General features: G+C 36.6%; 2 protein-coding genes across 2 annotated transcripts in view; one reads left to right on the top strand and one right to left on the bottom strand.

The window, feature by feature from the left end:
- The window catches only part of CPA6 (carboxypeptidase A6), a 359,247-nt gene that overhangs the window by 103,151 nt on the left and 240,145 nt on the right, over positions 1-15,951 (top strand). The window lies entirely within an intron of this gene.
- PREX2 (phosphatidylinositol-3,4,5-trisphosphate dependent Rac exchange factor 2) overlaps positions 1-15,951 on the bottom strand; it is a 180,681-nt gene that overhangs the window by 64,161 nt on the left and 100,569 nt on the right. The window contains 5 exon segments of the mRNA XM_074577220.1: positions 1,251-1,430; positions 7,155-7,362; positions 7,717-7,939; positions 11,722-11,883; positions 15,298-15,482. Of these exon segments, the coding sequence (XP_074433321.1) occupies positions 1,251-1,430; positions 7,155-7,362; positions 7,717-7,939; positions 11,722-11,883; positions 15,298-15,482 (958 nt within the window).

The raw sequence follows: 15,951 nt of genomic DNA, 5'->3' as shown, positions 1-15,951 counted from the left end.
CAACCACAGTGGCATTACGTGATCTGGAGATTTTAAGTATTACCTAAAGTAATTATTTAAGCAAAGAAACAAAGAATTCCAATCTCACTTCAACAACTGTTCTAAACTCACCAGTTTTATGATTATTCTGCATAGCGAAACCTAGATTTTATCATTCCTAAACAGCCAGAATGGACTATAAATGACAGAATCAGAATAAAGAAAATATTTTAAACAAAGAGGGAGGCACCCATGTCCTAAGTCACACCTTCTTTGTACACATCAAATCTTGTGCCAACTGGGGAACCTCCCAACTGGAGCAAACACAGGCCACTAGGAGCATCTCCTGCACAGTCAGTTTGACACATCATGGACATGCAGAAACCCCAAAAACACTTCAGCTGGAACAGTGCTTTGCTTCTGTGTTCGCCATGGTTAGAACAAGATGGACTTAATCTGTGCAAATTATCTCTACATTTCTTTCTCCTCAAGCTTATATTTCTGTTTCTACTCTGACAAAGAGTTCCTATTCACCATGCTGCAGTAATCAAATATTAGCTTATGAAAGAGATCTCAGCAACACAGAGTTCTGTAGAAAAATGACGACCCTACTGAGATTCTACTTTCTGAGCATAATAATGAACCAAGATAATGAACAAATAATGAAGCCTTTTTTCACTTGCAGCTAAAATTTTAATTTAGATTTTATATCATGTAGTTAACCAGTTCTCTCTAAGCAACAGAAGATGATCTTTGTAAGACCTATGCTTGCTATAATTACTCCTTCCTTTTCAAAATTCTTTGTATTTTAATTCACAGTAAATGTGGTGCATTGCAAATTCTAGAGATGTGAGGATGCTACAATATTTAGAATGGAAGAAGATGAAATACATGTTGAGAAACTGATAATTTTCTTTAGATCAGCAAGAGTGGTGGCTCTGGCATCTTGATTTCCATGGCAAATATTTGTTTTGTTGTTTGGGAACATAATAACAAAAATTATTTCTCTTTTTTATATTACGGGTAATCTAAAGTAAAGCTTTATGACTCTGGCTGTGATATCCTATGAAGGTTAGGGATACCGAAATCTAATAGCTAATCTGCACTCATAAAAGAGTCTATTTTACAAATTTCATAACACATCTTGATACTAGTTATTCCTCTGTTAGAAATGTCAGAATCGTTATATCCTGATATTCCTCATAGCCACTTGAGAGTCTACAAACCCACAGGTCTGAGTTGAGAAATGAAAATATTATTAGTAAAGTTACCTGTAAGAATCCCTGTTGCTGATGGTATCATGACCGGAATCTTCTTGTTCATCACCTGTCACACTGAAACAGACTTTTTTCCCATTCCTTTCCCCCTTTTCGTTATCACTGTCTGCTGGTACTAAAGGCTCAGGCGTTTTACGTTCTGATTTGGGAGAGTATGTTATTGAAGAAAGAAGGCTGTGAGACAAACAAAAAAACAAAAGAAAGATAAGTTCATGTTTTACCAAAAGTGAGCTAACAAAAAAATAACATTTCTCATCAATGTCCTCCAACATATAATATGTGGAGAGAACATCTTAATTCAGTCCATACCTATTTGAAACATGGGAAGAAAGTGACACAGTCCGCTGTTAAAATGTGTAACTGTGAAACCTATTAGCATTACTAAATACTCAATCTTGTATGAAGGCAATGATTCCGGCTGGGGAAGAAATACAGCATATTCTTGAACACTTGGGGTCAAATTTTGTATTAACATATCTGTTTTTAAAAGCAAACCATGTACTTCTCAGGAAAAATCAAGAAAACAAACTGAAGAAACTGTATCTCTGTCAAAAGCATATATTTTCTCAATTACTACTGTACTAGACATGCCAGCCTGCATCGTAAGCTATTTTACTAAGGCATTTAAAGAATCTTTATTAACATAAAGATACACGTCTGTGTATTTTCTGACATTCAAAGTGTCTAAGCTACTATCACTAGTAAAACTGATGATTAATCTACAAGCTTCTGTGATGAGCACAAGAGTGACATCCAGTCACGAAGAGAGAACAGTGCAGACTGCTACATTTAGAACATGCACAAATATTGGAAGCAAAAGATTCATATTCTTGGGTGATTAACTCATGTTGAGATGTTCTAATTTAGTTTCAAGATCAGAACAGCTATAATGGGCAACTGTCCTTCAATTCCTATTACTTAAACACTCCATTAGAATGACGTTTGCAAACTAATATTTGGTTTTGAAAGGCAGTGTTTTTCTTGAAAAAACATACCTTTTAACTACCTGAAATCAGAAGACACTGAATTAAGCTTTTTTTCCCTGTAAAGTACTTAGACACAGTAGCAGGGTTTTATCGTAGCAGTTGTCCAAATGGCCAACTGGCAAACCCTCTACCAAATACGTGGCAGGATTCAAACATACGTTAGATCTTTTTGTTACACGTAATTCTTACTTCTGAAGGGAAACTATGGAAGATGCATATCTCATATGAACAAAATGCTGCCCTAATTGTTATTAAAGGGTAGCATTCACAATTCCTTCATTTACTCTTATTTCATATATTAGCACTGTTACATTACACAAGGGAGGAATTCTAAGTGTTTTAGAGCTCCATCTTAATTTTGGGGGGCTCTGCCAGTTGAAGTAATTTATTCTTTATCCTAACAAAGTTAAGTTTGTTCGGCTATAGTTAACATCAGTACTGCGCTATTTCTCTACTCTTTTGACAAACATATCCTACCAGAAAACAACCTGACCCCAAGCTTTTCTTGATGTTGATGTTTCTGGACTCAGAACAGGGACTTTTTGCATACAAAACATGGTATTCAACACCAACTATAACGTTTTTGAGTTTATACAAATAACTTCCTGACTCTCAGGAATGGACAGAGTTTTAAGAAAGAAATTAAGAAAGCACATACTTTGGAAATGCAATAGGGTAGATTAGCCCTATAATTCTGTCTGTTGACTGCAGAGCCATGAATACTTTCCTCACATGGTATATCAAGCTTGGTCTCATTGGAATCATGACCTGATAGATGTTAATATGGGGTTTGACATTAACTTTACGGAAACAAGGATGATAAGTAAAGTGTTTTAGCAAATCTCTTCATCATTTCTGCATAACTTCCTCTATCTAAAAGCTAACAAGAGACAGACATATTTATCCTACATATTGGAAAAGGTACTGATCTAACTAGAACTAAAATATAGAAAAACTATACAAAAGGCATAATTTTACTGGACTTTAAACCCACGGATCCACATCTTTTGGGCCACATGATGCCTTAACACTTCTTATCAGTGTGAAATCACAACTCACTTCTTCCCTACCATGTAAGTCATCAGTTAGCAGGATTTCACAAGGACAGGAAGAAAGACAGGGCCCATATTTTACAGCAGTGTTCAGTTTCAATCTACCTGCTAGAGCATACATGTTCTTGAACATGCCCTAAGATAAATGTGTTATGGAAATGTAGACCTTAGAAAATGAGTTCTTCATACTTGTAAAACTTATTTTGTGAACACAAAAATACAAAAAGTGATTAGAGAAATTCATGGCATATCATTCTAACAGTGCTCTTAAAACACCAATTCCAAGAAGACCTTGTAGCACTGCCTGCTGGAAGACGAGATGAGATAAGGACAAGGATGAACTTATACTTTTGCTTTTTCTTTTTTTCCCATTATCATCCACTTCTAGGAAAACAAAAATAGGCTTTGGGCAGATCCATTCTGGTAACTCCTTGTGGATTTTGTTGTTGCAAGAAAATAATCAAGAGTAAGAAACAAGCATAATGAACTGCAATTTCAGCTCCAGAAAATATCTTCCCCTGAGTAATTATTTGTCAAGACACAGACAGACTATTATATCCTCTTCTTTTATGTGACTGTTTAGTCACTGCTGCCAAGATCTCACTAAAAGACTGATGAAGGTAGCTGGAGCTTTTCCTAAGGGAGCTTTTCACTTTCTCTCAGCAGGCAGGCTCTTTTTTCAGGAAAATTTTTTTGCTGCACTACCATGAACGAAAACTGGAACTTTGGATAACAGAGCTCTGGAGCTGGTAGTTCCTGAGGTCACTGAAGTGCTCTTAAAAACCCAATTCACAGAGTCTAAAACACACAAACCCAAACCTGGACGCAAAAAAAACCACCTAATAATCATGCTTAAATAGACATTTTTTTTTAGTGTTTTTTTTTAATTGTATTATTCTTAAACACAGCACATGCACATCGTATTTTCTTTGGAGATGAGTCTACCCCAAACAAAATTATCTTAGATGTCTATCTCATAAGATAAGTATGTGAATGAGTAGCAACTAACAACTAGAAAGTCTGTAACTATGAACAAAATTTCCATGAAAGAGAGAAATTCAAATCTCAACCAAAAAAATCCTCACATGTGGAATTAATCCTATATGCAACCCAAATCCACACAATCCTAAAAATATGTCAAAGAAACCCAAAATCTGCTATGGTCAATCACAGCATTAAAAAAATGCATAGCCACAGGCAGTAATAAGAAACCTATGCAACCTGTGAGCTGCTTTGCCTTTTCCTCACTCCCTGCAGCTCGGAAAATGTTCAAGTCTCTTGTCTACTCCCAACAGACATCTTTCCAAAAAACAGCTGGGATGGTGGGAGCACACTGAGTGCATGTGAACCAAGAACACAGCAGAGTCACCATATAGAAAATAACTTGAAGGACTTATTTCTGTATAACATCTAGCATCAATGGTGCATCTCTGCCAATGGTACTAAAGAAGTACTGGGATACTATTAAACTGTTTGCAAGCAGTCAATGGAACTTTGAGAGGCTGTGGAAAGGGGATACATGTCTTTTTTGTGTCTATCTCTGTTTCTCTCTCCATCAGTACTGTACTTATTCAATCCAGTCTGATCAAGAAGCCGTGATGAATGTTGTTATGAAGATAATGCTGGTGCAACACAATCTTCTCTTAGACATCCCCATAATCCACAAGCTCTCACAGACTTGCTCTTCAGGTGAAACACACTTGTTCTTCAGTTCTCTTTCATTCACTAACAAATAGGAGAGGTTGGACAGATTAACACTGCCGCAAGATTTTGGGCGTTGAGAGAAATCATTGCTGACCTCAGCGCAGAGCAGAGACATCTAGTAACATGCAAGAGCAACACATTTTTCAACAGTACTATTATAAAGGGTATCAAAAAGTCATTTAGTAGCCCAATGCTTTTTTATCAATCAATATTATATACATTTAGAATTTTGAAACTATACTCGTATTTTCGGTCTTAAGAAAATTATAATAATGAGGATTGCTTATAATAATAAGCAATTCAGTAAATGAAGACATCAATTTTATTGTTGCCCATGTCACAGCAGAAAAAAAAAGTTCTACAGTCTTTGTAAAAAAGTTCAAGGATTGGTGTATTTAAGCATATACTCCTAGCTGCTGATGTATGAACACTTCTAAATAAAGCACAGCCGTTTGATTATCCAATCTTATATACTCTATCTTTTGCTTCTTAGTAGTCCTAACTTTTCTCTCAAGAGTTAATTAGTAGCAGTAACTGTGTTCTAATATAATACACCATGTACTGCTGAACTGCTCACACCCAGATAGTCCCGGCTTCCCTCTTTCCTGTTCAGCACTTTTAAGTAGGTCCCTTGGCTATCCTGTTTCCTGTATAGAACCGCCTTCCTCCACAGTAATTATACACTGGCAGTGCGCTCAAAGACCGTGAGGAATAAAGCATGAAAAGTCTCAGTCTTACAAACAGCAAAGGGTAAAATTTCATATATAAATCTGTGCACCTTATACAAGACCCACTACAAGGTCAGGGTACGGGAAATTTATGAAAGAAAAAAAGTGAACCCCTGTGATTACTCTCACAACCGTGTGACTCACAAAATGAACATACGTGTATATACCTGTACACACAAAATATATATGCGTGCGTGTATTTATACATATATGTGTACGAAAAAAGGCTCAGAAATTCCTGTGTTTTTGCATCACCAGCTCAAGGGAGTGAACAGGAAAGGTGTGGCAGACTGGGAACTGGAGCTTCCTGCAATATTGACTGAACTTCCACATATAATTTTCTGACTTCCTTGAGGAAGAGTGACAACACAGGCTTTACAGACAGTCATTTTTTTAAGTGCACCCAAGCACTGAAATCACCTTAAATTTAATTAATTGACTCCAACTTCAGCATGATAATTAGCAGAACTACTTAGAGGAACAGAAAGAAAAAAGCATTTTCTTAAAAAAATTTCAGGCCAATCTTACTTTCATTCCTATTACGGTATGTAATACATTATAATTACTTATTACTATATAGCTATTACATTATATTGCTATTAGAATAATACACAAAATGCTACTCAGAAATAGCTATGAAAGGACAAACCATTGTCCAATCTTCAACATAACAGGAAAAGCAATGAACTACCACTGTTCCAAACTGGAGATCATGAAAGATCGGCTTTTAAACTCAAAAAACTTATATTATTTATATTTTCAAAAGGAATAATTTCTGCTGTTTGCTTTACATATGGGATCTTTCAGAACTGAAAGACCTATCATCCTTCCTCATCCTTATCCCAACACAGCAAATAGCCTAGCAGTCAACCCACTTACCTCACAACTGTAAAAGCAAGATTTAAATCCTTGTCCCGAATTAGGACGAACTGTGTTGAGACTCTGGGTCTCCCGCATTCAAGCCTAGTGTCCTAATCACTCAAGAGTGGCTCTCCCTAGATCCACAGCTCTTCATTAAAGCCCATTTCTAATAAATTCATAGTCTTTCTATAGGTGAAAACCTACAAATTAATCTTCGGGACTATTCAGCAATACCTGAATAGTTAACTAAAAGCTATTTTTCTGCCCCTGATGTTTGTTTCCTTTCCTAGTGAAATTTTAGATGACATGTTGGCCTCCTGTTTATCTCACCTCAAAATAGTTAGCATTTCCACATCCTAGAGAAAAGCTACAAACTAAAGTCGGAAAAAATCAGGGATCCTGGGAAAAAGAACAAAATATAATATTACTTACACTTAAATTCTTCACCTTATTTCAATTCTATCTGAAGTCAACATTGATCCCACACTACACAAAAAGGATACACGGATTTATCGGTATCGTCAATGGGAAAAATAAAGGCAAGTCCAGATGGTAACATTTACTTACTCGTCTATTTGACAGACACATGTTTCCACCTCTCTCAGTGCAGCTTGTAATTTGAACAGCAGTTTTTGATAGACATCTTGTGTTTCTAAATCTTCTTCTTTTAAGAGGTACCTCAGACCACGGCCCTCTTGCTGACCAAGAGACTGTCCTGAAGGGGCAGCCATAGTAGTAATGGTATGTTGGACATAAATCATGGGATTCAGTTTACCTGGGAATAATCCAAAGAGGTTAGTTACATCATTATCTTTTTTTCAACAAAAATTTTGACGTTAGTAAAATACCTAACAGACACTGAAATATTTGCCTGCTTAAAACTTCATGTAATTATTTAATCTTGCATTTTATTTTGTATATCAAGTCAAGCCTTTTAAGGAAAAAGTTATGGTGAAATTATGAATAGCCTTTATTATGCTTTAAAATAAATCTAAATATTGAAACTAGGGTGATTTCATAAAAGCTTGTCCTTAATTTTAATATTTGGGACATAAACCTAAAGCAGTTACCTTTTAAGACTCTGTATCAGAAGCACTGGAAGTAGTTCCTCCAAGCTCAACTGACTTACCTTGATCAGTGTTTTTATTTTCTTTTTCATGTGAGGAATGTTTTCTGCTGTCTAACTGTACACCAAAGGCACTGCCAAGGGAAGTTGAGGTTTTAGGGTAAGACACTTCCATCACATTGATATGGCAATTGGTTGGACAGAAATCACTGCTGTGAAGTGGTGAAATCTTTGACTTAGCTTGTTTGAAGGTAGGCCAAGCTCTGTTTTTTAATACTCTTGAAAACTAGAAGTGAGAAAGAAAACAAAATTTTGATTAACAGCTTTTGATATGTCAGCACTTGGCTGACAAAACTTATGTACCTGACTAGAAAACAAAAGCTTAAAATATTTCAGGCATCCTGGACTTCAGATGCCTTGACTTCATAATTTCCATCTTCCTCTACAAGGGAAAGAAAAAATATTTTTCATTTTATATTTTTGAGGGGTTGGGTTTTGAAGTAAATGATACGTTTTACAAATGTAAATAGCCATGTAACAAGGAGATAGAATTTATTTTCCTTGCAACTTAATAAAATATTAACAGTGTCTTCCTGGAGAGAAAGTCTTGGAAATGCTCTATGATCTAGTGCTGTGCTGCATATGATGTTTATAAACACCTGCTGACACAGATGTTTTCAAGTCTATGTCTTGCAAAAATTTCTGAAGTTCTTGCCTGAAGCTATAATAAAGCCAGAATTGGAAGCTAAGTACTATGAACTTCACATTCAGGATGGATGAAGTCCTCCCTAATGGCTTCCTGGGCTGCATTAGGAGTGTTGCCAGCAGATAGAGGAGGCGCTCCTGCTCCTCCACTCAGCGCTGGTGAGGCCACACCTGGAGTACTGTGTCCAGTTCTGGGCACACCAGAAATAGAGACATGTGCATACTGGAGAGAGTCCAGCTAAGCGCCACTAAGACGGTTAAGGAACTGGAGGATCTCTCCTGTGAGGAAAGGCTGAGAGAGTTGACACTGTCCAGACTGGAGAAGAGAAGGCTTGGCGAGGATCTCATCAATGTATTCAAATACCTGAAGGGAGGATGCAAAGAGGAAAGAACCAGGCTTTCTTCTGTGGTGCCCAGTGACAGGACGAGAGGCAACAGGCACAAACCAAAATGCAGGAGGTTCCCTCTGAACATGAGGAAAAACTTTTTCACTGTGAGGGTGACTAAGCACTGGCACAGGTTGCCCAGAGAAGTTGTCAGGTGTCCATCCTTGGAGACATTCAAAAGCCGCCTGGACACAGTCCTGGGCAACTGGCTCTACGTGGCCCTGCTTGAGCAGAAGGGTTGGACAAGACCTCCACAGGTCCCTTCAAACCTCAACCATTATGTGATTTTGAGTGATTCTGTGAAGCTGATAAACGTCAGATGATAAAAATTGCAAACACCATATTTTACAGACTTCGCTGGTTCACCACATCTTCTCTCTCCCATATATTAGCTTAGCAATGATGAACACTTTTTCTTTTTCCTGTTTTGTGCTCTCATTCTAATACAGGAGCCAAGCCATGTCTCCTTCACTATAAGGCCTGAAATTTGTGCGCACTCTTGAACAGGCTTAGAGGTATTTGGGTTTTAAGATGAGATTATGTCAACCCAAAATGGCTAAGGCAGAACTGTACTAAATTTAGACACTTAAAAAATACACCTACTTCAGAATCATAAGAGTCATGAGATCAAGCTCTCCCATTGGAAAAGAGACCCGTCAGTCATAAGTAGGATTTTTGTCCTTTCCAGTGCAGTTTGTTGTTAGGGGAGAATTTTTTGTGGAAAAGACATAATCAGTTCCAAGTCCCTGGTATTTTAATCACTGTATCTCTCCAGTCAAAATATTGCACAGACCTACCTCAGCTATGGAGCACAGCTCATGCATAAGAATACGTTCTAAGTTACCTTGTGAAGTTCCTTCCCTAATAAATGTCAGAACAAATTCAATTAGTCAAGTTTTGACTAACACTTCAGTTGAACAAGTCTTTCCCCTCTGAGTAATAACAGGGTTTTGTGCTGGGATTTAAATTTCTGTTTATTTTAGTGTCATATTACTTCAGCCTGATGAATATTTGACTGATTAATTACATTTAAATCTTTATATCAGAACAAGATCTGGAAGGTTACAAGAAATCCAATTATGGAATTGTTCGAAGGCTGAAGAATGTACAAATAGTTAAGAAGGGCACTAAGGACATTCAATGATGAAAATGTTCTTGCAAGCAGTACATATTTCACATCTCAATCTCCCACACATCCTGCTCCAGAGAGACCAAATGCCTGGCTACGATTTAATCAGGTCATAAGTCAGGTCCAAAATTCTTTTCATATATGTGTTGAGAAACATCTGGGACTCATGGCACTGGACTCGAGGTCTATTATGAGCAAAATGTTCTGATAATAATAATAGTAGTAACTGCAGAAATCTACAGGGTTTCTATTTATAGAATTCGAACTTTCGCAGTGAAACCAGGAGCCAAGCCGGGCTCAGGCACTCTGAAAGTCTGCTGTAACTATGGTTACCTTTACCTTGCCAAGAAAATGACATATCTATTCCTGAAATTCATTGCATTACTAATTGTCATTAAAAGCTGTAACTGCGAAACTACTGATTTTTGAGCAGATGAGCTTGAAAGTACAGTTTGTATCAGCAATATCTGCTTCTAGACAGTATAAGCACTAGAAAAACTTCTCCGAGACTATACATCACGCTCAAATTTTTTGGCTACAGGAAAGGTATAAACCACCTACAAGTTGCTCAAACTCTAAAATACACTATCATTAATGTTAAAACTAATTCATTTGTTTTTTTATAAAAAAAGATATTTTGATTTTGAATCAATTTTGAAAACACCGAGGTCTGTAATTCAGGCAAACAACAGAGAGATCGGATGTTTGGTAATACAGTATCAGAATCCTTTTGATGTCTCCTTTTGTGATTCCTCAGTTTATTCCATTTCTTGTCAGAAAGCACCCTGAAAAGTCTTTGGAAAGCCACTTTTTGGCCTCCGTGCTACTGAAGCTATATTTTTTTCCTCAAAAAACAAGAAAACATTATCTGTTCTTTTCCATGCAACTTTTATAACTGTGTGAAGGTTCTACATTGAACCTCTTTTTCCTTTTCTTTTTTTTTTTTTTTCCCCTTTTCAATTTTTTGCATATTAACTCTAAGAACAGACCAGTTTGTAAACGTCACAACTCAGATGCCCAACTGAGGTAAGGCAGGGAAGGCAGAGACAGTTCTATGTAGCCATTGTGGACCTACCTCAAACTATGTCTAAACTCTCAAGAATCAGGTTGTATAGGGGAGGAAGCAGAGGCCAGGATGAGAAAATAAGTTTGCATTAACAATTTGGCAAATGGTTGATTCATTTATGCCATGCTTAGCTAAACAACTATAAAGAAATACACTGACAGCAACTAGAGGTCATACTCCGGGTTATTTATTCATTCACAACGCATTAGTTTAGATCTCAAGTGTATGAAAGTCAGCACCTTCTCCTTTTTTCCGTGCTATAATCTTTTATTAACCCAAGTTAATCTAACAATTTACAGAGCTATTACTATTAATAGTCATGCTAGAAAAAAGTAATACCAATTTGAAGGGCATAAAAGATGAATAAAAGGATAACAATTTGGAATTTAAAATTAAGATGCATTAGAAGGAAAAAAACAATTCTGCTGTTATTGCATCATTTTTGGTTAACATCTGCAAATTCACTAGAGTATTGATTTAAGGCATTTACAAGAATGCTGGGCCTTTTGTGGGAAATATGCAGCTGATTGTATCTACAACTGAACACTGCAAACAAGAAAGGATACGATACCCAGTGTCTCAAAAAGGGATAATAAAGAGCACAGTTCGAAAACAATTTTCAATTACTCAGTTTAGACATTTACTCCTCAAAATAGCTAAACTTTCAGCCATATTTTTGTCATTGCGATAGACATTTTGAAGATTGATTCAAACTGTACCACATTCCCCTGTTTTTCCCTTAAAAGACAAATATCGCCAAGCTTAGGACGTGCCGGTCATACCTTTTTATAACTAGAGATTCTTCGGTAGATATGCTCAATTTTCTCACTGCAAATGACACTGAATTTACTTTGAAGCTCAGTGGGGATCACTTCATTTAAGGAATTGAGGCTGTTGCAATTCTGCACAAAGTGTTCATCGCTTTTCGCCAGTGCTTCAAGAATCTAAGATAATAAAAACAAGAGCAGTACGTTACGAAATAAGATGACTAAGATAACCCCTTACTTATCACCCCTTATAATTAAAGCTGAAAAGCCTGATAATCAGTTGCCTTTTAACATTACAGGCAATGCTGCATAACAACAATTAATGAAACTTGGGAAGCAGGTTTCTTAAAATCTATCCCCTGCATAAGTAATACCCGTAATAAGTACTTTTATTTGGCTTCTCATGACATTGTCTGATAATGGATTTACTACTAATTTCCTACTAATGTAACTATGGCTCCTCTGAAATGCATTATCTGCTGCATTCAGCTGAACAGCACGTATTATGCAAAGATGATGAATTAATTTATTACTTGTAGCAAAACTTTGGTTTAGCAGTATAACCAACACTAACACAATGAAAAAGCATACGAGAAAAGTGAGTGCTCTCTTCTTGTATATTCTGCGTATATAAACAGGAAACAGGATAAGCTACACTGCCCAGCAAAGACTGAAGCCTTGCTATGATGGGAATAGCACCAGCAAACGATGGTGATACAAAACTGGAAAAAAAAAAAAAAAAAAAAAAAAAAAAAAAGAGAGAGATGTTAAAGAGATAAGGGTAGCATACAGCCCTATTTTGGATTTAGAGTTAGGATTTCACGCATTGAAATTAACCGTGTTATGGAACTTAGGAGATGCCTATTGCTGGTTGAGTCCAACTCTGAAGATGTGTTTGAAAAACATACCCAAAATAACTTCCTAACAAAGGCACCTAAAATCCACATTAAAGGGCACCTAAATATGAAAAGGCTTGCATTTTAGAGATGCTCAAAGAAGTCTGGACAAACAACACATATAGTATTAATCCATCATGGGACTTAAATCTGTAATTCACTTTTGCTAGAGTTCATTATTATACTATCCACCATCACAGATGTAATATATGATTTATAAGCTTGACCAAGGAGTTTAGATAAAAATGACAATGTACAGAAATTTTCGAATGCAAAAGCTAAAGTCTCCAAGAAGTCACATTTCAAAACTATATATAACTAGATCCTGAGATAATTTTTTCTCAGGTCCCTACCAGGATGAATCAAGGAAAGCTTTCAACTCTTTTGCTACAGCGTTTAATTACTGCATTAAAACATCCCAATCACTTTAGTCACACTTTTAAGTTTCCTTTATGTATGGTTTAATTAATAATACAGATTTGAATAATTCAATATTTTTTTTCAGCTGTTCACTAAAGTAAGTGCATTCAAAACCAGTAACTTTCGCAGCGCAACACTGGATACCTTCTCATCATAATAATTAACACAGGAAAGATTTGCACAATATATAGGATAGCAGCCCAGGATTACTTCACTCCCCTACTACAGATGATGCAGAACAGAAATGTTCAAAAATGCAAAGCAACAATAAATACACAGGAAAGAGAGAAAGAAGACATGGAGAGAAGCATAAGAACCTACTGAAAGCACAGATAATTTGACGTTTAGAGTATTTAAGAACACTTGCAAACACTTATAATTGATAAAGAGCCACTACAATTTTTATTACTGCCTTTTAGTTAAGGGGTCTGATTTTTCACCTGTGGACCTTTCAGAGTAGAGTAGAGTAGAGTAGAGTAGAGTAGAGTAGAGTAGAGTAGAGTAGAGTAGAGTAGAATAATTTCAGTTGGAAGGGACCTACAATGATCTACTCCAACTGCCTGACCAATTCAGGGCAGACCAAAAGCTAAAGCATGTTGTTAAGGGTATTGTCCAAGTGCCTCTTGAACACTGACAGGCTTGGGGCATCAACCACCTCTCTAGGAAGCCTGTTCCAGAGTTTGACCACCCTCTCAGTAAAGAAATGCTTCCTAATGTCAAGTCTGAACCTCCCCTAGTGCAGCTTTGAACCATTCCCACGTGTCCTATCACTGGATCCCAGGGAGAAGAGCTTAGCACCTCCCTGTCCACTTCCCCTCCTCAGGAAGGTGTAGAGAGTCATGAGGTCACCCCTCAGCCTCCTCCTCCCCAAACTAGACAAACCTGAAGTCCTTAGCTGCTTCTCACAGGACATTCATTCTAACCCTTTCACCAGCTTTGTTGCCCTCCTCTGGATGCATTCAAGGACCTTCACATCCTTCTTAAATTGTGGGGCCCAGAACTTCCCAGAGAGGAAGCACCAATGCTGAACACAGCAGAATAATCACCTTTTTGGACCACTATCACATGAAATAAACTTTATATTGCCCTACCATAGCTACATTACATCTCCTTATTGTTTTTTAATCATCTCCAGGTATTTAATTAGCCAGCCTAAATGCTAAGGTTGATGACACTGCATTATTTAAGGCCAGAATAATCAGCGTGCTGGAAGTACTTCTTTACTTAACTACTCCATATACAACAATGGAAAAGTATTTCTTAAGCAGTTAGGAAATAATACCTTAAATATTTTATATGAAATTGTAATTACAGCAAGAATTAACATCTTTCAGGCCAATGACTTGAAGCATTGACTAGACCAGCTCTATCAAATCTCCTGATGTTGGTGCAAGAAGTTACTCCCCTGTCAACGTGACCTGCTCCAAAGAGAAGTCAGAGAAAGGAAACATATGCCCATGCCTCAGTCATTTCAACAAAAGATCAATGCGTTAGCTTACATTTCCGATGGAAAGATCAACAGAAAAAGAAACTTGCAAATACCAACACACACCCCTAAAGTTCAGGTTTCATATTTTTATTAAGTGTACTTTGTTAATGTGTGAAAAGACAAAAGAAAACTTAGTAAAAGAGCTGTATTACTACATCATTTGTCAATCTGACCCAGACAAGACTAGCTATTAACAAAAAATTTTTACATCCCATTCATAGCAATCACAGGGTTTACCATTTGGAAATATTCACAAAGAAAAAACAGCAAAGCAAACTCAAAAGTTGCACTTGTTTGTTTTTTTCCTCTGTGATTTTGCCAATGTGCGTGCCTGTGTTATTTTACTTTAAGACACAAAGACAACAGATGCTGTGCTACTCCTGTTACTCTTACTGAAATAAATTTAAAAGTTGCATATCCAATTCTGATGAGATTAAACAACATTAAGAAACTACAGCCTACCTTCATAAAGTTTTGACATTTCAGTGAGTCTTCAACTTTCTTTGAAGATTTATTTGATAATTAAGAAAAAAAGGGAGAGGGGCGGGAGGAATGGCAGACTTCCAAGTTCTTTAACATTTGTTCAGTTTAGTGTCTCAATTTCTAACCACACCGTAACTTATTTTGCTTCGTGAGTAAACAATCATCCTCCAAAATGTCAAAGGGACAAAGGTGACCAATTACAAGACATTAAATGAAATACATATAATCCTAAGAATCAGCAGAAGATCGCTCCATTGGTATTAAACATAGTAAGAATTAATACACACAAAAATTGCTTCATACCTTTGCAGTCAAGCTGAAAAATCCCTTTGGTTCAATCATTTTTTCTAACACGTGGCATTTTATTCCAGCTGTGCTGTCATATTCGTAAACGACTCCATACTCCAAATGAACATTGTCTACAGTCAGACTCACGTGATCTTTCTTCCCATCGATTATTGCCATAGTGTTAAACTTGTCAATTACCTCTAGAATGAAGAAAATGCCACAAATCAGTTGAGAGGGTTGGCTGGTAAACAAAATTAAAAGGACCTAGGCAAGTATTCTAAAACCAGGTATGATTTGATCATTCTACTTAAAGACGTTCATCAAAATCCCAGCTACCAGCTGAATGATTTAAAAATCATAACACCAGTAGGTTTATGAATGTTAAAATATTAGATTGCTAAAGAGGCATGAACAGACAAGTCACAATAGTCTCCCTTTACAAACAGTTATTGAGGGGGACTAATTCATTTATAATCCAGAGACACAAAAAACCAACAAAAAATGGAAAGCTGAGAACTTCTAAATACACTAGAAGAAAATGACCATGAGAAGTGTCAAGATTCAGAAATGAAACCACAATATCAGCATTTACCCAGAGTACATAAATACAGTTCACATGTTAACCATCTCTTTAATTACCATGATGCATATGAATCCAGCTTTGTCTAA

The sequence above is a fragment of the Larus michahellis genome, chromosome 2 (genome assembly GCF_964199755.1).
Source record: "Larus michahellis chromosome 2, bLarMic1.1, whole genome shotgun sequence".
NCBI lineage: Eukaryota > Metazoa > Chordata > Aves > Charadriiformes > Laridae > Larus > Larus michahellis.
This window is presented reverse-complemented; position numbering and strand designations above follow the sequence as displayed.